General features: G+C 42.7%; 1 protein-coding gene across 1 annotated transcript in view; it reads left to right on the forward strand.

Moving 5' to 3' along the window:
- FAM114A1 (family with sequence similarity 114 member A1) overlaps positions 1–23,693 on the forward strand; it is an 82,218-nt gene that overhangs the window by 25,478 nt on the left and 33,047 nt on the right. The window contains 4 exon segments of the mRNA XM_003128921.6: positions 12,192–12,305; positions 12,423–12,529; positions 15,108–15,242; positions 22,623–22,775. Of these exon segments, the coding sequence (XP_003128969.2) occupies positions 12,192–12,305; positions 12,423–12,529; positions 15,108–15,242; positions 22,623–22,775 (509 nt within the window).

Consider the following 23,693-nt stretch of genomic DNA (forward strand, 5'->3'; position numbering starts at 1 on the left):
TGGTGCAGCCTTCATCCCATGGACTATGCTCTAGTGCCTCTGGGTTTTGTTACCTGGTTCAGGTATAACCAGTAAATGATGCTAGCTTCACTGTTTTAAAATCAGGTGGTGACTCCTGTGGCAGGTCTCAACCCACACTGGCAGGCACTCACCATCTAATTTGATCTCAAGGCAGTGTCTTCAGCTATAGCCTGTGCTTGGGTTTGGTGTTACTCTGGAAGTTTCACTGTGTCTAAGGCACCACAAAGATGATGAATGTTGTGTCTTGTTAATGTTGCAACCACTTAAACCCTTGGGTGGGTCTCACCTGGCTCTGTGCCATCACTAGTCCAGGAGAGCCTAGAGAGACAACCACCTGTGGACCAGCCTGATCACAACTTCCTCTTTCCCTCCTGTGGTTAGTGGAGGTAGGGTTCCCTCTAAGGGGGCTTGACAGTTGCACATTGCAGAATACCAGAATGAAGTTCAGAAGACTCTCTTATATTCATCTCTGTTGCTATACAACAAACTGCTACAGATGTAGAGGTTTAAAAATAACATACAGTGATTATTTCACAATTTCTATGTATCAGGAGTTTGGGTATAAGGCGGCTGGGTTCTCTGCTTAGTGACTTGCCAGGCTGAAATCAAGGTGTGAGCCAGCTGCATTCTCATCTGACATTTGAGGTTATTCACGTTGGCGGAATTCAGTTCTTTGTAGTTGTCATGCTGTCCTGTTTTGTTGTTGGTTGTTGGTCAAGAGTCACTCAGCTCCTAGAGGCTGCCCTCAGGTCCTTCTTCAAAGCCAGCAGGGTAATGGCTTCCATGCTTCAAACCTTTCCCTTTAGGAAGGGCCCAAGTCCCTTTTAAAGGCCCACCTAGGTAGTTCACGCTCCCCCAAGATGATCGCTCTTTTAATTAATTCAACTTCAATTGATTAAGGACCTTAGTTACTTCTGAAAAGTCCCTTCACCTTTGCCGTATAATGGAACCTAAACAGGGGAATCTTCTCATGTTGACAATCCTGCCCACACTCAAGGCAGAGAGGATTACATGGTATATATGCCAGGAGTGAGAATCCTGGGAGGTGGAGGGAATCTCTAAGATCTGCCTACCACACTTTCTTTTTCTGTTTGAAATTCTCATCAGTTACACCACCAGTTCCAGGAACTTTGTATTTTGAACGGTTCTAGCTACATACTGGAATTCTGGAAAGCTTTTTAATCTTGGCATTTTTCTCCTATTTGCACCCACAATGACCAAAGGACACATGAGGGAAGAGCAAAGAAATTTTGAAATATTGATACTCATTCTAAGAATCACTTTGGACAAATTGGAGCTATCTTTAGAGAAGTAGAAACTAAATTTGTTTATCACCACTGGCATGATGAATGCAATAGCAAGGTGGCTGAACAACCAGAGTTGTTCCCAAGACATATTTTGGAGATTTCTGGTCAAGACAGGCTGTAACTTTACAAAGTAACAGTAGCTAAACTAATAGCAATATATATTTTAAAATGAGATTAGTATTTTTGTGTACCTGGTAGAGAACTAAAACTTGTAGCATAAGAGGAGGGTGAAGTCATAGGTCCCAAGGCTGGAAACAGGCAGTAGTGGTGATTAGGAATTTGACTCCCAAAAGACAATAGGTATCACAAATATCCCACAACTGGAGAAGTGTCCTAGCCAGCCTCCCAGCCTGAAACAGAGGGTTAGAATAGGGTTCAAGTACCTGTGAACAGAAGCTTGAAAAAGTTTTGGGCATCCTAGATTGTGGTCTATCTTGAGCTGCTACCTTTGGATTGAGAGAGGCAAGCAAGGTGCACCTTCTGTCATGTACAGGAAAACAATATCCACCCAGGGCTTTGCAGCATTAACAATTTATTCTCACAGGGCAGAGAAACTTATTGGAAAAAACAGAGCATTCATAGCAGTCAACGAGCTCTTGAAGGTTTATAAATTGCCTGCGGAAAGTAAAGAAAGAAAACAACCATGTATTCTATTGCAATTGATTCCTATTCAGAAACCTCATGTTACCCCCCAGGGTAATTCCAGTTGGAGATGGAATTCTGTGCAAAACACAGAAATCTGTAACAAAACTCAGAGATGTCAATTGAGCACTAGAAATAGAAACCAATACTTCTTACAGTTGTTGAAAAACTGCTGTCACGATCGTTAGAACTGTTTAGAGTTGATGGGGGAGTAATTGGAGAATGGAAACATTTAGAAGAAATGAGCACTGTATCAGGAGTCCTAAAACCTGAGACCTGGTCCTGACTGCTGCTGTCTTGTGATCACAAAGAATTGTCACTAACTAGCTACACCGTGGACTGAAGCTCTCTCGATTCAGCATCCTTTCTTGGAAAAGTGTGGGTGGAAGAACTTGAGAAATTCTGAGAATCCTTCCAACTTTTGGAATATGATGATCTCTAATCAGTTGCTATATATAACAGGAGAAAGATAATCATTACAACTGTACTAAGTAGAAAAATATAGAAAATTGATTGACTTTGCTACACTGGATTTTTATATGTTTCGCCTCACTACTTTGACACCCAAGATTAGGAAAAAGGAGAGAAAGTGATCTTCCCAATGCTTATATAAAATCAAACATTTCTCAGCTAACAATTGTTTTTGGAGAGGCCATAACTCCTGCCTGCATCCATTTAGTTCATAGCCACACTGTTATCACATTCTAAGAAGCTTTGACCAGCTACCACCTATACCTTTGGACATAAAATGCAATAAAAATGGTTATTATTTTGAGATCCAGATAGAAACCAGAATGGAAAAAAAAAAAAAAAAGGATATTGATGATAGTTTTCAAGTGCTGTCGTGAAAACCAGATGCAGTTTTTCCACAGACACCTTTCAGACCTGACTTCTTAGTAGAATATTTTGCTAAGCTAAGTGATAGACCAGTAATCAAAATGAAAGTTAACAGTGCTGAGACGTATACAGATATAACAAGGTAAAAACTCTATTGTAGAAGAGAACGACTTATTTCCAAATATTGCAAAAGGCCTAGAGATTTATTTTAAATTCTAGTTTTGACAGTTTTATGAGTCTAAACGCCTTGTGCAAGGATACTTGAGGAGGGGGAGGGAGATCTGATCTGCATGTTTACTTTTTCAGAATTACCATTGTTCTCCTTTCCCATCCTCTCCCGAGTTACATAGGTTTTTCCTTCTGCACCTTTTAATGAAAGTCTTTTACCAGCACCGTCAGAAATAATGACAGTGTTTATCACAGAGGATGGCAAGCTTGTCAAAATGATACCTATAGTAAGAACTCTTAACTAGATATTTTGCTATCAGTCACATGGATTCCTTTTTGAAGGTGACGTGGCTGACGATGTGAAAATTCTCAAGGGTCATCAATACAGATGTTAATAGGATTGATGCGTGGAATTTGTTCAAAATCCTTTACAATCTATGAATAAGGCCCAGGGGTTAATGAATTCCTGTGTGATGGCGAGGCAAACACAGTGAGTTCAGAAACTCGTCTCATCAGTTTTAAAACTAAAAAGAAGTGAGTATCTGATTACAGTGTAGACCCTTCATTATGGAGAGAGAGGACTTTCCGAAAGGAAGGTTGATTGGCTCCACTTTTTACTGCCTGAAGTTTACTTTATTTGAGCGCAGGGACATTATCTACGGATATTTCTAAACAGCTGCTTCTCACAACTTTTTGTATCTTGAATTCATTGATAGTAGAGTCTGAAATGTAGCCAGTATTTTTTAATTGTGCTGTTTCTCAAAAGTTTACCTGAAGAAGAGTAGAAATGGGTACAATCTTCAGAAGAGCAATCAGCACTACCTATAAAATTTTAAACGCACATGCTCTCTGTCTAGCAGTTCCACTGTTGATTCTTTGCAAAAAGTCATTAATATGTATGTACCAAGATGTTCAATATGGAATTCATCCAGCAAATACTCATCATGCCACGCACAATTCTAGCCACTTGAGATAAGGCAGTGAGCAAAGGAGACAAGGACCCCGTGGAAGAGCTTACAAACGAGTGGAAGGGTGCAGACAATAAACCGTATACATAATGAGTAGGAAAATGATCTAAAGGGTTAGAAGCTGTAAGTCTATGGAAAATATAAACTAGAGTCAGGAGTACAGGTTAAGGTTTTAAAAAGAGTGATTATGGGGAGACCTTTAGTGAGGTGATATCTGAGCAAAGACCAGAGGAGGTGGGGGAGGTCACCAGGCATATAGGAAAAACTGGACACAACCCATGTATCCATCCATAGAGAACATGAACACGTGACACAGCCATTCAGTGGAATAATTCTAGGCAACTGTTAAAAAGAATGAGATAGGTCAGCGTCCCGGGTTGGATGCTTGAGGAAGAGACTGAGACAGGGACGTATATGCTGGAGTTTTACGGGGAAGGGCTCTCACAAGCAAGCCTTACAAGAGAGCGCACTGGGAAGCAGAACTGGGCTGCGGGAGAACTACAGTGCAGTTGTGTCAGCGGCCTCAGCCCATTCAATAGGGAGCTTGAAGGTTGGGATGACTCTTCAGAGGTGTCCCCAATCAATGCACAGGGTCCGGCTTTTGTATCACCAGCTCCCCCATTGACCAGTCAATATAGCACAGTCTTGGGGGAGTGAATTCCCTTTGGCAAAGGACATTTCAAGGGGAGGCGGTCAGTGGAGAGCTGTCAGCAGGGGAGAAGGAGCCCTGGGATCCCAGGCAGCACACACAACCTCCACCGCTCTCTGCGGGTGCTGAGACCACCACCATCTATGCCGACGCCAGGTCCAGCACTCATATGGAGTGATATGCTTTTAAAACCTTTTCCTGAAAAGAATCACAAGAAACAAATTAGAGTTGTTATCTTTGAAAGGAAATGGAGAGCGGGGGTGAGCGAGGGGGGAGACAGGGTCACTTTAAGTCTTTTAAGAGCCCCTGGCACCCCTCCTTTTGCAAGTCCCTCTCATATCCCAAGAAATATAATAAAATGCACCCATATCCCTTATGAACTACATAATTTATATGTAACGATGAAAGCGTTGAATTTACTTCAACTATGGTTGACCAGTTGACCTAATATTACATATTTTTTTATATAATGATTTTTATTTTTTTTCCTTTATAGCTGGTTTACAGCATTCTGTCAATTTTCTACTGTACAGCATGGTGACCCAGTACACATACATGTATACATTCTGTATACATGTGTAATATTACATTTTTGAATACATTTAAGCAAATATTAATTTCTAATTTGCAAATTTCCTTTTTTGTCTTTTAGAACCAATCCTTCTTTTCACATCTTAACTAGTTCCATAGACCCTTGTAAGATCATAGACTCTATCGTCTGTTATGTCAGTGGACTCTGTCAGGGGAGAAAGAGGCTGGCCTACCTTCTGTGGTCTATGTTTCTGTATTCTTTGATTTTGTTAACATTATAAATGTTTATTTTAAAAAATCAACAAGATATATCTGAGAAGTGAGATTATGGGATTTTTTTTTAACTTTCTTTTTTTACCTATCCACCTTTTAAAAAGAAAAAGAGGAGTTCCTGTTGTGGCTCAGTGAGTTAAGAACCTGACTAGTCTCCATGAAGATGTGGGTTTAATCCCCAGCCTGGCTCAGTGTGTTAAGGATCCGGCATTACTGCCAACTGTGGCATAGGTTGATGTTGCTATGGTTGTGGTATAGGCCGGCAACTGCAGCTCCAATTCAGCCTCTTGACTGGGGACTTCCATACACTCAGGTGAAGCCGTAAAAAGAAAAATAGCAAATAGCTGGAGGGGGTGTGGAGAAAAGGGAACACTCCTGTACCGTTGGTGGAAATGTAAACTGGTATAACCACTACGGAGAACAGTATGGAGGGACCTTAGAAATCTATACACAGAACTACCATATGACCCAGCAATCCTACTCTTGGGAATATATCTGGACAAAACTTTCCTTGAAAAAACACATGCACCCACATATTCATTGCAGCACTCTTCACAATAGCCAAGACATGGAAACAACCCAAATGTCCATCGACAGATGATTGGAATAGGAAGATGTGGTGTATACACACACACACACACACACACACACACATATACATACAATGGAATACTACTCAGCCATAAAAAAGAACAAATTAATGCCATTTGCAGCAACATAGTTGGAACTAGAGATGCTCATCCTGAGTGAAGTCAGAAAGACAAAGACAAACACCATATGATATCACTTATATCTGGAATCTAATACACAGCACAAATGAACCTTTCCACAGAAAAGAAAATCATGGACTTGGAGAACTGCCTGTGGTTGCCAAGGGGGAGGGGGAGGGAGTGGGATGGATTGGGAGCTTGGGGTTGATAGATGCAGACTATTGCCTTTGGAATGGATTAGCAATGAGATCCTGTTGTGTAGCACTGGGAACTGTGTCTAGTCACTTATGATGGAGCATGATAATGGGAGAAAAAAGAATGTATGCATGTATGTATAACTGGGTCACCATGCTGTATGGTAGAAAAAAATTGTATTTGGGAAATAACAATTAAAAAAGAAAAAGAAAGAAATGAAACAAAAACGAAGGAAATGTATTAAAAATTAAAGTGATCTAAAAGGGGAGAGCCCTCTGAATGAGTTAGCTGGAGCCGTCCTTGAGAAGGGGTGGTCCTTTATCCCATGGGACCAGTGGAAAGTACACTTAAGGCTACCAGGTCATCCCAGAGAACAGAATGGCTGTTGCTCCCCTAAGTTACCACTTGGTCAGAGAGACCCACCAACAGCAAATTATTTTGATCTTCCAGAAAGACGGAAGACCTCCCTTCAATGAGGTTTTGATCTTGGTGGAACTCACAAGAAGAAAAGTTAGTAAAATCACAGTGGTTTGTTGGTTTGTTTGTTTTGGCCAGAGCATGCAGAGGCTTAATGGTTTGGGATCTCAGTTCCCAGACCTGGGATTGAACCCGGGCTGCGGTGGTAAATGTGCCAAATCGTAAGCACTAGACCAACAGGGAACTCCCCCCTCCCTTTTGAAATTACAGTGTTTTTTGAGGAAAAAATTAAACTGGAGTAGAAGGTAACTCCATACAGTGTTCGGGATCTGTGTCTGCACAGCACAGGGGAGATCCTAAAAATATCAAACTTTGCCAATTCAAGGCTCGGCTGGAAGGAGCAGGGAATTCACTTCAGTTGTGGCCGTCACCTTGCTGTTCGGTCAAGGTAAGGTAACTCAGACTAATTTTAGCATAAACCAATGTTTTTTTTTTGTTTTTTTTTTAAAAGGAGGAAGCTCCTGATTAAGTATCTGATTTCCAAGGAGTTCTAGAAATGGGACTAAAATGACGTTTACTCAACTATACATGGCATCTGAGGCTTTCTTAATATAATAGAGTGATCAAGCATATGAGTTTTAGACTCAGAAAGATTGGGTTCTAATCCTGCCTCTGCCATTACTGGCTTTGTGATTTCACATCACCAGATCTCCGTTTTCTCCTTCCTGAAATGGGCATAATAATATCCCTTACTTCATAATGAAAAGATTAACTGAGATAATTTACTCTTCCAAAAATATTTAGTCCAATGACTGGGACATAGTAAGTGCTCAATAATGTTGGCCAATACCAAGGGTTTCACATAGTTCTCCTCGGTGACTTTTTTTTGTCCTTTTTTTTTTTCAGTTATATCTTTTTTAAAATCAAGTTGATTTACAGTGTTGTGTCAGTTTCTGCTATACAGCTAGGTGACCCAAGAGATTGGATATATATACATATACACACACACATTCTTTTTCTCATATTATCTTCCATCATGGTCTATCCCAAGAGATTGGATGTAGTTCTCTCTGCTATACGTACAGTAAGACCTCATTGCTTATCCATTCTAAATGTAATAGTTTGCATCTGCCAAACCCAAACTCCCCATCCATCCCACTTCCTCCCCACTCCCCCTTGGCAACCGCAAGTCTGTTCTCTGTGTCTGTGAGTCTGTTTCTGTTCTTTAAATAGGTTCATCTGTGCCATATCTTAGATCACACATTTATAAATGCTACCATATGGTATTCGTTGTTCTCTTTTTGCCTAACTTCACATAGTATGAGAATTTCTAGTTGCATCCATGTTGCTGCAAATGGCATTATTTTGTTCCTTTTTATGGCTGAGTAGTATTCCATTGTGTATATGTACCATATCTTCTTAATCCATTCATCTGTTGATGTACATCTAGGTTGTTTCTATGTCTTGACTATTGTGAATAGTGCTGCTATGAACATCTGGGTGCATGTATCTTTAAGAATGAAAGTTTTGTCCAGATATATGCCCAAGAATGGGATTGCTGAATCATATGATAGTTCTTTAATTTCCTGAGGTATTTTCCATAGTGGTTGTCCCAATTTACATTCCCACCAACTGTGTAGGAGGGGCCCGTTTTCTCCACACCCTCTCTAGCATTTGTTATTTGTAGACTTGCTAATGGTGACCACTCATTGTTATTTGTAGACTTGTTAATGGTGGAACCTCTTTGTAGTTTTGGTTTGCATTTCTCTAATAATTAGCGATGTTGAGCATCTTTTCATGTGCCTACTGCCCATCTGCATGTCTTCTTTGGAAAATGTCTATTTAGGTCTTCTACCCATTTTTTTTTTAATTTTGTTTTATTTTTTTTTTGTCTTTTTGCTATTTCTTTGGGCTGCTCCCACGGCATATGGAGGTTCCCAGGCTAGGGGTCTAATCGGAGCTGTAGCCACTGGCCTACGCCAGAGCCACAGCAACGCGGGATCCCAGCCACATCTGCAACCTACACCACAGCTCACGGCAATCCCAGTTCCTTAACCCACTGAGCAAGGACAGGGACCGAACCCTCAACCCCATGGTTCCTAGTCGGATTCGTTAACTGCTGCGCCACGACAGGAACTCCCTTCTACCCATTTTTAAATTGGGTTGTTTTTTGTTGTTGAGTTGAGTTGTTCTGGGAGGTAGATTTTATAATCCTCCCTTCAGAGAAGACACAGCAGCAGAGACTCAGAAAGGTCAGCAAGACCACATGGCTAATAACCGATAGAACCAAAGCTCCTCCGCAAGTCTCCTGACTCCTAAATTTAGTGTGTTTTCCACTAGAGTAAAGGAGATAAGTTAGATACAAGCTCATCATTTAACATTTTGTTTCAAATGATACAGTATTGCAGCATTATTACCTTACCTTCTTTGTACTACACACCTTTTTATTGCAGTACATCAAAGAGTAGAGGATAGTCCATCTTTAAAACTATGTAATTTGAAGGAGTTTCTTTTCTTGAGAATACTTAGGGTTCATGATGACATGTAAAGAAATGAATCCATGAACTATACCATATAGTATTTTTCCTATCGGTTGTTTTTCTCTGTTATTGGTAGAACCAAATCAGTTTCTCTGAGAATGAATCACTTTCAGTCAAAAGGCAGCAATGACGCCATATTATTACTTCCTTGTTCTGGGCACTAGATGTCACACTAAGTAAAGTTTTAGAAGTTCTTCTTCAAAGTAGGGTGTGGCATGGAGTCTAAACCTTAGCTGAGAAAAACCATAGCTTTATATTTCTAGAAGAATGTAAAGTTGTACTTTCATTAACAAAAGAATTCAGAAAAAAAAGAACGATTAATCAGAAAATATAATTGGAAGAACCTTAAATATGTGCAAGTCTTTGTATATCAGTTATACCTCAATAAAGCTACTAGTGTGTGTGTGTGTGGGGGGGTGATTGGAGTAGCACCCTATTGTCATGTCTGTTAAACAGATGCATTCTACTTATTATGTACATAAAACAGTATTTCCTGCCAGAAACAAAGTGATTTTTCTGAAGGCAGGTAATGCATACATATCTGTGATCACTTGTGTTCTGAGATGGCGAGAAGCTATGCTTCCCCAGGAAAAGATTTGGACATGACCCTAACCTGCAAGGGGTGGAGAAGGTTAAAGAAGAGTTAATCACAATGAGATTCATTAAACCCTGAATGGTCTCAGGGAAGGATGTGGAATCATCTTTCTTGTATGGTTTATGCAGAGATGCAGCAGATGCCGCCCTGCCTTCTGAAATGCATGTATTCCTTGATTTTAGCCCTCAGAAATATAGAAGAGAATCACAGATTGAGACTTGGGTGTGTATTATTGCCTTTTTGGAAAATGTATGTCTTTAAAGGATGGTAAGGAGTATGGGCTCAGTATGTAAATAAGCTAAATAATTATATCCCATAACTTAAATATGTTACTGAAACTCTAATAAGTTTCCATTGTATGCTTGGAATTTATTGGAAGCTAGAGAGAATTAATTCAAGTCTTCGTTTTAGCAGTTATGCATCTTTTTGAAAAGTAGCCCAATAATGAATTTGAACTGTGTCAACGATCTGCACATGGATATAGTCATATATTTCTCTATGTAATTAACGTTGTAAACATTGTGAATAATGTTTCCTAAGCTTCAGTGTTTTCTAGATCATGTGTAATAACAGGTGGTTCCCACTGGATATAATTAGTTCTGTATCAGTTTGGTAAATTTCAATGCCACGATTAAGATCCCGCTGATAAGTAAGGTTACAACTGATAAAATATGATTCTTTCGGTTTGGGATTCATCCATGTCTTTCTCTCACTCAGGAGATGGACAATCGGTCATTTTAAGTGTCTTCTACACTGGATGGTTCTCTTTGACTCCCAAATCCTGCTGTAATTTGGACCTTTTTCCCCCATGTATTAATGTCACTGCTCCCTTGGGTTTTAATGGCCTGAGGTTACCTGGGTCCCAAGTGGAATCTTTTATTTTCTCCCTGAGTCCTCAGAGGGAGGTGAATGCTGGGATGACGACAGCCCATCTTCTCCTTCAAGGACTCAAACAGCCACTTGTGACATCTCTAGACTATTAATTTTTTCATTGAGTCTGGGAAATCTGAGACTCATGGGGGGGGGCCTCTAAGGAGAAAAAAAAAAAGCTGCTTCAAAATAAAATGTAGATAAGACTATTTATTCCTCAAGTGAGGGGTTGTTTGTGTGTGTGAGAGATTGTGTGTGTGTGTGTGTGTGTGTGTGTGTCTGTGTGTGTGTGTGGACGGTAGGTGAGAAGGTCAGCTCTATAGTTACTAGTAATTAAATACCTAGGGTGGGGAGTTTCTGAAGTGGCTCAGCAGGTTAAGAAGCCAACTAGTAGCCATGGGGACACGAGTCTGATGCCTGGCCCCGCTCAGTGGGTTAAGGATCCAGCGTCGCCCTGAGCAGTGGCCTAGGTTGCATACGTGGCTCGGATCCTACATCGCTGTGATTGTGGCATAGGCCAGCAGCTGCAGCTCCAATTCAACCCCTAGCCTGGGAACTTCCATATGCTGCAGGTGTGGCCATAAAAAAGACAATAGGTAGGTAGGTAGGCAGATAGAGAGATAGATAGGTAGATACATACATACATACATACATACATAGTAGGCAGATAGAGAGATAGGTAGATACATACATACATACATACATACATGCATGCATGCATGCATGCATGCTTGCATACCCAGTGTGCTGGGCTCCAGGGAATATAGGGGCTCTGCTTGCTCACATGGAGTAAAATCTGTGCCCTCATCCTGGCTGACTCTATTTTGCGTTTGGGCTGTTACTGCTTAGAGCAACCGTCAGAGCTGTTGGGTACCCTTTCTGGTTTTCCCACAGGCTTGCCTTTTGATTTTGATATGCCATACCCAGACCCTGCTCTCACACTCAGACCATACTAAAGCAATGACTCATGCTTTGAAAGCTTGTTAAGGCTCATCTGATCTCCATTCAACAAATGGTCAGGGAGCACCTGCAACAGGCTAGGCCTGCAAGGATGCCTCCCTGCCTTAAAAAGCTTCAAAAAGAAGAAAGAGGGTAATTCAGGAACACTATTCACAGGCAATACCTTGGATTTTGGAATCCCAGGTCGATTATTTGATCATGTGAGAGGCAAAGGGAATAGTAAAGCATGGGAGCCCTTGGCGTGCATATATCTCTATCGCTCCTCACAACAGTGCGATGGAGAAACTGAGTCACAGAGAAGGTTGAGAACGTCTTGAAAGTCACCCACCTGGGTGGCGGTGAAGCCGAGCTCCGACTGGAGGCCACGTTGGAGGGCTTACCAAGTCTGTGCTGTCAACCACTGCATCCTCTAGAGATGCGGCTCTGCACTGACCGCTTACGGGAACTCTGACACCTGCAGACCGTGGACTTCTATTGTATCTATGAGCCGTATTTTATTTCCTGGCAGGTCATGGATTAACAGCGGTCAAGGAAAAAGCAGGGGCCACCCTCCGGATGCATAGTGTGAACTCTGGCTCTTCCGAAGCGGCCCAACCTGATACAGAAAACGAAATCCCCCAAAGTGAGTGGCGCATTTATCTGGGTTTCTGGCCCTTGGGCTGTGCTACGCTCTGTGTGCAAATGGATGACCGAGTTCACATCTGCAAAATGGACTCTAAAAGGGTGTCTTCCTCTTTAGCAGCAGATGCGGCTGCAGATCAGAGCCCCGCAGAAAGCCCCCCCACTTCTCCTTCATCAGGGTCGCGGGGCGTGCTGTCAGCCATCACCAACGCGGTTCAGAACACAGTGAGTCGTTCGCCGCTTCCTCTGTGCTCCCTGAGGTCTGCCGGTGCCTTCTTTTGATATTTCTGTTTACCCGTGACCTAGATACACCAGACAAAAGATGACCTTGCTCGTAACTTTGGATTATGGTTTTGTGATGCTTTCTCCTCCAGAGTAGATGTAACCTTGGAACTAGAATGACGAAGAACAAAATGAAATATCTTTCGTGCTTAAAAGAAAGATGCTGCTTAGAAGGAACATTTTTCAGTCTGATGTAACAGTGTCCTTTCCAACAGCTGCAAGGACAGCCTTTGTTTGGGGGTGGGGAGAGGGCTGTTTCTTCGAGCTGGGACAGCTGTTTTTCCGAGATGCTCTGACTCTCTTAACCTTCAGTTTGAAAAATTATAAAGTGATTCAAATATAAAGAACCAGGAACATTCCCAAAATGTTTCTAAAGCATTTCCGTGTAACTAAACCCAACGTTCTCTTCCATCCCTCCCTCCCAATTCCCACTCTCTCTTTCCTTGAATAACCCGAAGACCTGTCCCCCCTTCCCAGGCCCCTGCCTCTTAAAGAACCTTAAGAAGCTTGTTATTGGCAACAAAATACTGAGGAATAATGAAAAGGGGGGATGTCACCCAACTGAGGTGAGGCAACCAGCTGGTCTTCAGGGTTAGGAAGAAAGGTTTATTTTCTGCTGGGTAAACCCAGATAACTAGCTTTTCAAGAAATATAACTCATGTCCAATTTATTCATGCATTTTTTTTTAAAAAAAGGTGATTAGCGCTCCTTCTATACCAGGAGCTATGCTAGATGCTGGGCATATGCTGGCAAACAAGAGGGTACAGCACCCTGGAAGACAGAGGCAACTCAACGGTTGTTGGATGCAGTGCAATGTGGGAAGAAGAGGGGGCTGTGGACGCACGTGGGGTGTTTTACCCAGACCTCAGGTCCAGGCATGCCAGAAATAGGAAATGACTGTTTCCCTCTTTGCTGCTTGAGGACCTCTGGACTAAGCAGGGAAAAGAGAGGCAGCAAATATGGTTTAGAGTCAGATAGCTTAACGAGTCCACTGCGCCCATGGTGAGGGTTGCAGAGTTGGGGACGGGACTAAAACTCTTTCATTATCTCCAGTGTAAGAAATGAATTCATGGTCCCCCTGAGCAGGGCCCCTTGAGTTTGTCCTCAGCATCCTCATGTTCCTTCCTGTGTACTCTCCAACCTTCTGATACCCCCTTTTCCCAAGCTCCAGACACCTCCCACCAAGTCTGCCCTTACTCAAAGTCCTATGTCCTTTCTTCTCCAGCTTTATTCTTTACTTAAAGTAATCCCTCATAGGATGTTAGGAGAAAAGAAATCAAATTATGCAAAAATGTGAATTGCTGATATCCCCCAGTTCTCCCAAAGTATGTGCACTTATTTTTTTTTTTTTTTTTTTTTTTTTGCTTTTTAGGGCCGCACCCACAGCATATGGAGGTTCCCAGGCTAGGGTTCAAATTGGAGCTGCAGCTTCCGGCCTACGCCAGAACCACAGCAACTCCAGATCTGAGCCACATCTGTGACTTACACCACATCTCACGGCAATACCGGATCCTTAACCCACTGAGTGAGGCCAGGGATCGAACCATCCTCATGGATACTAGTTAGGTTCATTACCGCTGAGCCACACAGGAACTCCTAAAGTATGTGCTCTTTAAAATCTGTTTTGTAATGTGATTATTATTGGCACCCAGATCTGAAAACAAAGTCTCAATGTCCAAGATGGAGATGATTAATAAAGCACATTCATCTGTGAAATTGAATATTGATATTGAAGTACTAATTATGAAAAATAGAAAATGCATATCGATAAGAAAGTAATAATAAAATGTAACACATGCAAACTCATGTAAAGTGAGAAAAAACAGACATATGCATATTGTAATTGCAGTCGGGTAGTTGGGGTATAGGCAAAGAAGATGTCGCAAAGAAATGTGAGTAAAATCTCGATTATTTTAATCTTTAAAAAAGGAAAGCAGTGGCTTGCAAAGGAATTTGCAGAGGGATAACTCCATAACAGAATGGTTTCTAAAGCCAGAAGGATATGGAAATCAACCTGTCCTATTTCATGAATATACTAATTATAGGTGGTTATTGCTACTTTCTGAAAATACACAGGAGCCATCAAAACAGCCTGAGGGGCTTACACTCCAGGGCCCTAGATTAAAGCATTCCCTAAATTGGCAAGAGTATTTGACATTTTAATAGACTGCTCCAAATCTGCTACTTGGATTAAAACTTTTTCAAACAAAAACAGCAATTGGGTCACCTATTAATTTTTTGCCTTAGAAACATATCTATTCATACACACAGAGTCAGTAAAATTACTCTGGTTTTCTCAGGCATTCTTTTAAAATAACCTGGTGTATCCTACAAATTATATGACATATGCTCTTCTAAGGAAAAGAAAATAGGGGTAAATGAATGATAAATCTCCTGATGAGAAAAAAATGTGACTTTATATTGATTTTAGTATTTGAAGATAGCACAGTCTGGAAGGTGTGGCCTGCCTCAAAACAGCAAAATGTGAAACTCTAATTTCATGCCATTGTCTCATTGGCAGGGTAAAAGCGTCTTGACGGGTGGTCTTGATGCTTTGGAATTCATTGGCAAGAAAACCATGAATGTCCTTGCGGAAAGTGACCCAGGTTTTAAGCGGACCAAGACACTCATGGAGAGGACCGTTTCCTTGTCTCAGGTGGGGTTACACACTTCTGCGATTTGGGTCAATAAAGTAAAAACATGATTTATCTTTTGTAATAGATATTTTAAAGCACATGATTCAAATTCACATGACGCAAAACAGCCCAAGTGAAAACTGGGTTTCTACATCACCCCTCTCCCCAGCCAGTCCTCATGGGTAACAACCATTGTTACCAACTTCTTATGAATTCTTTTTTTGGTCTTTTTGCCATTTCTAGGGCTGCTCCCTTGGCATATGGAGGTTCCCAGGTTAGGGGTCCAATTGGAGCTGGAGCTGCTAGCCTACGCCAGAGCCACAGCAACATGGGATCCGAGCCACGTCTGCAGCCTATACCACAGCTCACGGCAACGCCAGATCCTTAACCCACTGAGCAAGGCCAGGGATCGAACCCGCAACCTCATGGTCCCTAGTTGGATGCGTTAACCACTGAGCTATGACGGGAACTCCGAACTTCTTATGAATTCTATCAGAGACATTATATAGACAGATTCAGATATAACTATATGGATATATAGATAGATGTAGCCATACGTACATATATATGTCAATATGCAATATATACATGCAAACTATTTCAGCCAAATGTTAGCATACTAACCATACTCTTTTATACCTTGCTTTATTTAAATTCTACTTAATTTCTTGAAGATCATTCCATGTGTGCCATTTTTCTTAGTCCATTCAGGCTGTTGTAACACAACACCATGGACAGGGGGCATAGAAACAACAAACATTTCTTTCTCAAAGTTCTAGAGTCTGGGAAGTCCAAGATCAAAGACCAAACCAACAGATTTTGGGTTTAGGAAGGGCCTGCTTTCTGTTCACAGACAGCAGTTTTCATAGTTTCTTCACACAGTAGAAGAAGGTGAAGAAGCTTCCTGGGGTCCTTTTTATAAGGACACTAATCCCATTCATGAGAGCTCCACCCTCATGACCTAATCACCTCCCGATACCATCACAATGGAGATTAGGTTTCAACACAGGAATCTGGGGGGAGACACATTCAGTCTGTCACACACCATATTCGCCCTACCATGTTCTGACCGCATGACCTTCGGCAGGTGACCTAACCCTTCTGTGCCTCAGATTATTCATTTGTACACAGTGGTAACTTCAATACCTACCAAGAGCTTCATTGTGAGGAGTAAATGAGTTAGACTAGAACCTAACTCATAGTAAGCACCCGAAAATGTTAGTTAGTGTCATTGTCATTATTATGCGTCAAGGTAGTAGGTAGGCAGAGTTCCCATTGTGGCTCAGTGGTAACAAACATGACTAGTATCCATGAAGACATGGGTTTGATCCCTGGCCTTGCTCGGTAGGTTAAGGATCCAGCATTGCTGTGAGCTGTGGTTTAACAGGTTACAGACGTGGCTTGGATCCCCCATTGCTATGGCTGTGGTGTAGGCCGGCAGCTACAGCTCCGATTTGACCCCTAGCCTGGGAACTTCCATATCCCACAGGGCAACCCTAAAAAAAAGACAGAAAAAAAAAATAAGTAGGAATGGCATCTCATTGGAATTTTAATTTATATTTGTCTTACTATGTGCAAGGTGGGCTTCTCTCACACTTCCAGCTCTAAAGTATTCCTCCTTGAGAAATAGGATATGAAGATTTAATCTTACTTACAGTAAGTAAAACTTGGAGTTCCTGTTGTGGCGCAGTGGTTAACGAATCCGACTAGGAACCATGAGGTTGTGGGTTCGGTCCCTGCCCTTGCTCAGTGGGTTAAGGAACTGGGGTTGCCGTGAGCTGTGGTGTAGGATGCAGACGCGGCTCGGATCCCGCGTTGCTATGGCTCTGGCTTAGGCTGGTGGCTACAGCTCCGATTGGACCCCTAGCCTGGGAACCTCCATATGCCGTGGGAGCGGCCCAAAGAAATAGCAAAAAGACCAAAAAAAAAAAAAAAAAGGATTAACAGTAAGTAAAACTTACATACAGTCAAGAGAATTTAAAATAATATTTATCTTATTTTCCAAAGATAAAACTCAAATATTGAACTTGCTCTTCCTGATAGCTCATGTTCAGCTCAGAACCCCGCAGTGCAAGCACGTCCCTTTTCCCCTCTGCCCTTAAGAGTCTGCCTTACCAAAATCAGGAGGAGGGGGCATAGGATTTTATAAATTTCACAACAGGACAAACATATCTTCTCATGGCTCAATGCTAGGAAGCCATGGAGGAGGCATCATTGACAACAAGTTAGTGGTCGCTCCTGAAAAGTTTTTTTTTTAGGTTTTTCTTTTTGGCACATATACCCACTCTGATATTAGAGCCCAGGTAGGGACTTGGCAGACTCAGCTAGACCATTATCCAGCTGATCCTTAAAAAAAGAAAGTAGATTTTGTAATAATCAGCCAAGTAGCACTAGATGTTGTAAAAATACAAAGCAAAACAAAATCAAAAGCAATAATAATCACCCCAGCATCAATGTGGCTTAGTGTGAAAAGGTTTGTTTTTCATTCCTACAGCGTGACTATTCCTGTTCACTCCCCTGGGAAGCTATCTGCTGAGCCCACGTCTTGTGCCTCCACCATGTTAAAATCCTTCCAGCCTCACACAAAGGGGAGAGAAATATATGTAGGGTCATCTGGGACAATTTAGGATTAGCCCTGGAAGTAGCATCTGCCACTTGTACCCTCATTCCTTGGCCAAAACTTATCACATATTCCGCCTAATTCAACTCAGGGCAGGGCCTGAGAAATAGAGTTTAGCTGTGTGTCCAGGAAGAAAGGGTTATTTGGTGAGCTCCTGGGAGTATTTTTGTTATGAGATTATGTAGACAGGCATTGTATATTATATATATTACATGTATATACACACTTGTACGTACATATAAACATTCTATGTGTATATATATACATATACGTATATATAATAGGTATAGATAAATTTGTAGTCAAAGGAGATAATGTGGGGGGAAATGTGACCAGTCCAGCAACTGGCTAAGTCTGTGGCATCACTGGCTTAAGTTTACATACCTGTAAAATGAAGAATTGGACCTGGTCAGTTTCCCAGATTACCATAGTTTTTGTACCACCTTCACAATGTTTATCCCATCTGCATTCAATCTGTTAAAAAGTAAGTAGTGATGCTCATAGAAATGTGTCACCCAAGGCTCCATGCTAGCCGTCCGCAGTGTTTATAACTGCACATCTGAAACATGTGCAGCAAGTGTGATGCAGAACATTTTGCCACATGGCCACAACCCTACCCACTTCAACCTCCCTCCAAACAGTAATTATATTCATTCATTCCATAAGGCATTCCACAGCACATTGCACAAATGCGTTTTGTTGTGAGCCACATGGGAAGTCCTGCACAAATGCATTTTGAACGTTCGCTATGTGCCAGGCACTGTTGTGAGCACCTGAGGCCATCAGTAGTCAAAGTGGGTAAGTATCCTTGTCATTATGGAGATTTTATTCGAGTGGAAAGGGGCAGACAGTAAGCTTGATCTCATATTTTAGAACATGATGAGTGCTATGGAAAAAAAAAGAAAAAGAGCAGAAAGAGGATAACCAGGAATATGGGAGTGAGGGACAGGTTAAGTACGTGATAAGGTTGTGAGGGGGGACCTAATGGAGGTGATGACATTTGAGCAAATACTTGGAAGAGATGAGGGGCTTGACTATGCAGAATCTGGGCGAAGCACGTTCTAAGCAGAAAGAGCAGTTTATGCAAAGGCCCTGAGGCAGAATGTCTGGTATGAACAAGGAAGGGCAGGGATGCTATGCGGTGGGAAAGGAGTGAGCCCGGATGAGAGTTGCTGAAGATGAGGCCAGAGTGGTCATGGGGTGCAGGTCTTGGTAGGTCCTGGAGGGCATTAGTAAGAACCTCAGGCTTTACTGTCAGTGTAATGGGGAGACCATGGCAACATTTTGGAGTGACAAAATCTGACTTTAAATGTGTCACTCTTGGAGTTCCCGTCATGGCATAGCAGAAACGAATCCAACTAGGAACCATGGCCTCGCTCAGTGGGTTAAGGATCTGGCATTGCCATGAGCTGTGGGTAGGTCACAGGTGTGGCTCAGATCCTGCATTGCTGTGGCTGTGGTGTAGGCCAGCAGCTGTAGCTCCGATTGGACCTCTAGCCTGGGAACCTCCATATGCAGTGAGTGTGGCCCTAAAAAGCAAAATAATAATAATATAATAAAAAGTATCACTCTAAGAGTTCCTGTAGTGGCTCAGCAATTAACAAATCCAACTCATATCTATGCGGATGTGGATTCGATCCCTGGGCTCGCTCAGTGGGTTAAGGATCTGGCATTGCTGTGAGCTGTGGTGTAGCTTGCAGATGCGGCTCGGATCTGGTATGGCTGTGGCTGTGGTGTAGGCCAGCAGCTGTAGCTCCGATTCAACCCCTAGCCTGGGAACTTCCATCTGCCAAGGATGCGGTCCTAAAAAGCAAAAAGGAAAAAAAGTATCATACAAGTTTCTGTGTTGAAAATAAACTGAGTTGCGGGGAGGGTCAGGTGCAGGGTGACCAGTCAGAGTATGTATTAGTCTAGGACCCCCCCAGAAGCAAATGCAAGATGGGCTTAATTAAACATGCAAAGATTATACTAGGGGAAACGACAGTGTGAGAGAAGATTATGGGAGTTGGGGTGGTTCAGGAAGGCTGGGAGAACTGTCAGACCATGATTTACATCTGACCCCGTGAAGGGGAGTTGGGGAGGAGATGGGGTGGAAGCATCCTGGATGGCTGGGCTGTCTCAGGAAGGTCCGACAAAGCCACAGCAGAGTCCTCCAGCTGCAGTCTGCTGGTAGGCGTTCCAGTCTCCCAGGAGTAGGTCTGCCTCAACGTCCCGGTGCACCGGTGATGGTGATTGGAAGGGGGCAAATGAGGGATGGAGCCACGCTCACTGCCTATTCTTCCTCCACTGTCTCCTTGGGAGGCGTTTACAGGTTTGCACACAAGGACTAATGGTGTCTCGGAGCAGGTGAGGCCATGAAGGGGGTGATGAATGGCTGGTTCTGGGTATAGTTTGAAGGTCGAGCCAGAATTCCTGATGGACTGAATGTAGGGGGCAGGATAAGAGGAAGAGGCAAGGATGATGCCAAGGTTTTTGCCTGAGCAGCTTGAAGGATGAAGCTGCTATCAAATGAGATCGGGACTTCTGTTGTTTTTTTCCTAGTCCACGCTGAATAACTGTGGACATCAGAAGTGTTTAGACACGGATTTCCTTAGCAGGATCCACTTCCAGACCATAACTTTAATAGAATAATGTGCTACTGAAACTATGTAGACTGTACCACATGTGACTGAACCCCATTAAGGCTCCTGTACAAACCCCTAAGATTCAGCGGGCAGATGGGGAGATGTGCTATCTGGCAACACCCAAGACCAGCCCCATAAGCCAAGTGCACTTGTTAAAACTGTCACCTCCCAGTCTGGAGGGATGGCCCTGTATGTTCATTCTCCCCTTTGCCCTCCGTAGAGTGGAGCCAGTTTCAGATCTTGCCCAAGAAATCTCGAGGTTTCGAACCAACAACAGAAGGAGGGACAAGATGGGAAGCAGAAGGACCTTGAGCTGACCTCTGCTCACGAGAACACCAGTCACAACTAAGCCTCCACAGAAAACTAAATGTTCATCCAGGCCCTCCCTAAGTTTCCCATGTGTTCTATCTCACTCCCTGAAAAACGTGGGGACAGGGTGGCTCTCAGATCCCGCTGACCCAAGTTCGCAGAGCTGCACCCCCCCTGCCCCGCTCCCATCCCAAAAGCTTCCACGCCAGGGTCACTCACTGCTCTTTAAACCCATGTCCGTTTCTTCTCCAGAAGAAACCAGGAAGCAGCATCTTGAAAGCCAGTGGCCCTTGTTAGGCCACTTTGATTTCACTGCTTCTTGAGTGGATCCAAATCATTCCAGAGTGACATTTTCCCCTTTACCTTCTATTTCATCCCCCTTTCCCTCTAATCTGAAGTGTAAATTTAGAGACAAAAGTTGGCTGGAGAAAGGAAGCCATTTCAGTGTCACTTGGTAACTTTTCACCACCACTAAGCCAGCAAGATCAGTGGGGGTAGTTGGGTTTTATTGTGTTAACAATTCCTAGGGATGATTTGATGGGGTTGTTTTGAAAACTTTAAATTCAGATCTTCTACTTATTTAGTCTTGAAGGCAGACAAAAGAGAGAAATCTGTCTGTAGCCCAGTGGGTTGGGGGTTAACAATCTCAAGAACCCAAGAAGAGAATGAGGCTGATGGTTTTATTGACATATAATAAAAAACAAAATCTATTCTTTCATGATCTTCCCCTTGTGTCCTCACGGTGGCCGATGCATTTATGATGCTTCATAGATATTAAAAAATCTTTTTTTTTTTTTTTTTTTTTGTCTTTTTGCTATTTCTTGGGCCGCTCCCACGGCATGTGGAGGTTCCCAGGCTAGGGGTCCAATCGGAGCTGTAGCCACCGCCCTACGCCAGAGCCATAGCAACGCAGGATCCGAGCCACGTCTGCAACCTACACCACAGCTCATGGCAACGCTGGATCGTTAACCCACTGAGCAAGGGCAGGGACCGAACCCGCAACCTCATGGTTCCCAGTCGGATTCATTAACCACTGCGCCACGACAGGAACTCCTATTAAAGAATCTTATAAACTGAATGCCACAGCCACCTTGGTGAGGAATTGAGTAAAAGATGCTTAGAATCAAAGCAAATGCAGGAAATTAGGAGTAACTGGTGGACTTGTGTTCCTTTTATTGTCTTATTATTGAATCAGCAGAAAAATAACTGGAGAAAAATGATCAACCTGGAGAGGATTCAGTTCCCAGTCATAGCTCTCAAAATGTGTCTAAGACCTGAGAAGTCAGCATTCTTATTTACATTAAATATTAAATAGTTGGAGTTTATATTTTATTAATTGTTTTCATCAAAGATGTTTAATAACCAGACACATACAAGTTTTTAAATAACTCAGATAAAATCAGACCAGCTTATTTTTGCTTTGAAGTCTGCCTAGGTGCACACGTTATAATTAACCCCGTCACAATAGATTCACATTTCCCAGGGTACACAACTTGCTCGTGTTAGAAAATTTGGATATTTTAAAAAATAAGATTAATCACGCATGTGGAAAACACTTCTGTGGAAACCACTGTTCAGCTTTTGCTCTGCTTCTTTCCAGTTCTGTTCTTGGGCATAGCATTTTTGCTTTGTTTGTTATGTACATATGAGCAGGAAAAATTCACAGTAGAATATTATGTAAAATTTTTTGAGTAAAATCAATCACAAATCCTTTTTTAGAAACTCCAAAGTGACTCGAATGTACTCTTCATAAGTACCAAGTCAGGGCTCATCTCCTCCTACATCTTGCACAGAAAATGGGGCTTTGAAGCGTCCATCTCATGTGCAAACATTGCATATTTGTGCAGATGCTGCGGGAAGCCAAGGAGAAGGAGAAGCAGAGGCTGGCCCAGCAGCTCACAGCCGAGAGGACCGCGCACTATGGGATGCTGTTTGATGAGTATCAAGGTTTGTCACACCTGGAAGCCCTGGAAATCCTGTCCAATGAAAGTGAAGGCAAGGTATGACTGTCCCAGCCATTGGAAGTAGCATGTTCACGAATGTGTTTTCTTAAACATGAAAGAAAATCTGTGATTAAAATATCTCATTTTTTTTTAATTTTCAAAAAATCTTTTTGTCTTTTTAGGGCCACACCCACAGCATATGGAGGTTCCCAGGCTAGGGGCCAAATTGGATCTGTAGCCACCAGCCTACACAAGAGCCACAGCAATGTGGGCTCTGAGCCGAGTCACACCACAGCTGACGGCAATGCCTGATCCTTAACCCACTGAACGAGGTCAGGAATCGAACCCGCGACCTCATGGATGCTAGTCAGATTCGTTTCCACTGAGCCATAACAGGAGCTCCTAAAATATTTCATTTTTAGGTGCTGAGGTCACCAGTACTCTACAGCCTGATGACCCCTTCGGGCTCCATAGTATTTCATCTCTGTCCTGTGCCAAGCTGTTCCCTCTCATCAGCCCCAAGAGGGCCAGCACCATAGGAATCATCACTAATCCCGCTCACAGTGCAAAGGCTGCTCAAACACCTGGCCGTCAGTGCCTGGCCTGTGCCTCCCTTTGGTGACATGGTACCCAGATCAGAGGGGACCTACCAGGACACTTCTTCATTCCTACCCAGTGGAAAAAAAGCAGCTCAGACCACAAGCTTTTACTATATTTAGTTTTCTGGGCGATGGGGTTATTTATTCACCCATTTGCTGGAATGCCTGGGCCACAGAGGGCAGGGTTATCTTACCGGGGGTTAAAGTTCTGTTTTGCAATGCTCCTGAACACGACTCTGGGAAACTACCTCCCGGCCCTACACCTTCTCGCTCTCCTGCTATGATCCCAAGAACACAAAACATGAAAAGCCGAAATCAGCAGGGTTGGTGACTTCTTTGTTTTTTCAAGTTTCTGTGTGTGTGTCTCAATTGTATA

This window comes from Sus scrofa, chromosome 8, assembly GCF_000003025.6.
Source record: "Sus scrofa isolate TJ Tabasco breed Duroc chromosome 8, Sscrofa11.1, whole genome shotgun sequence".
Lineage (NCBI taxonomy): Eukaryota > Metazoa > Chordata > Mammalia > Artiodactyla > Suidae > Sus > Sus scrofa.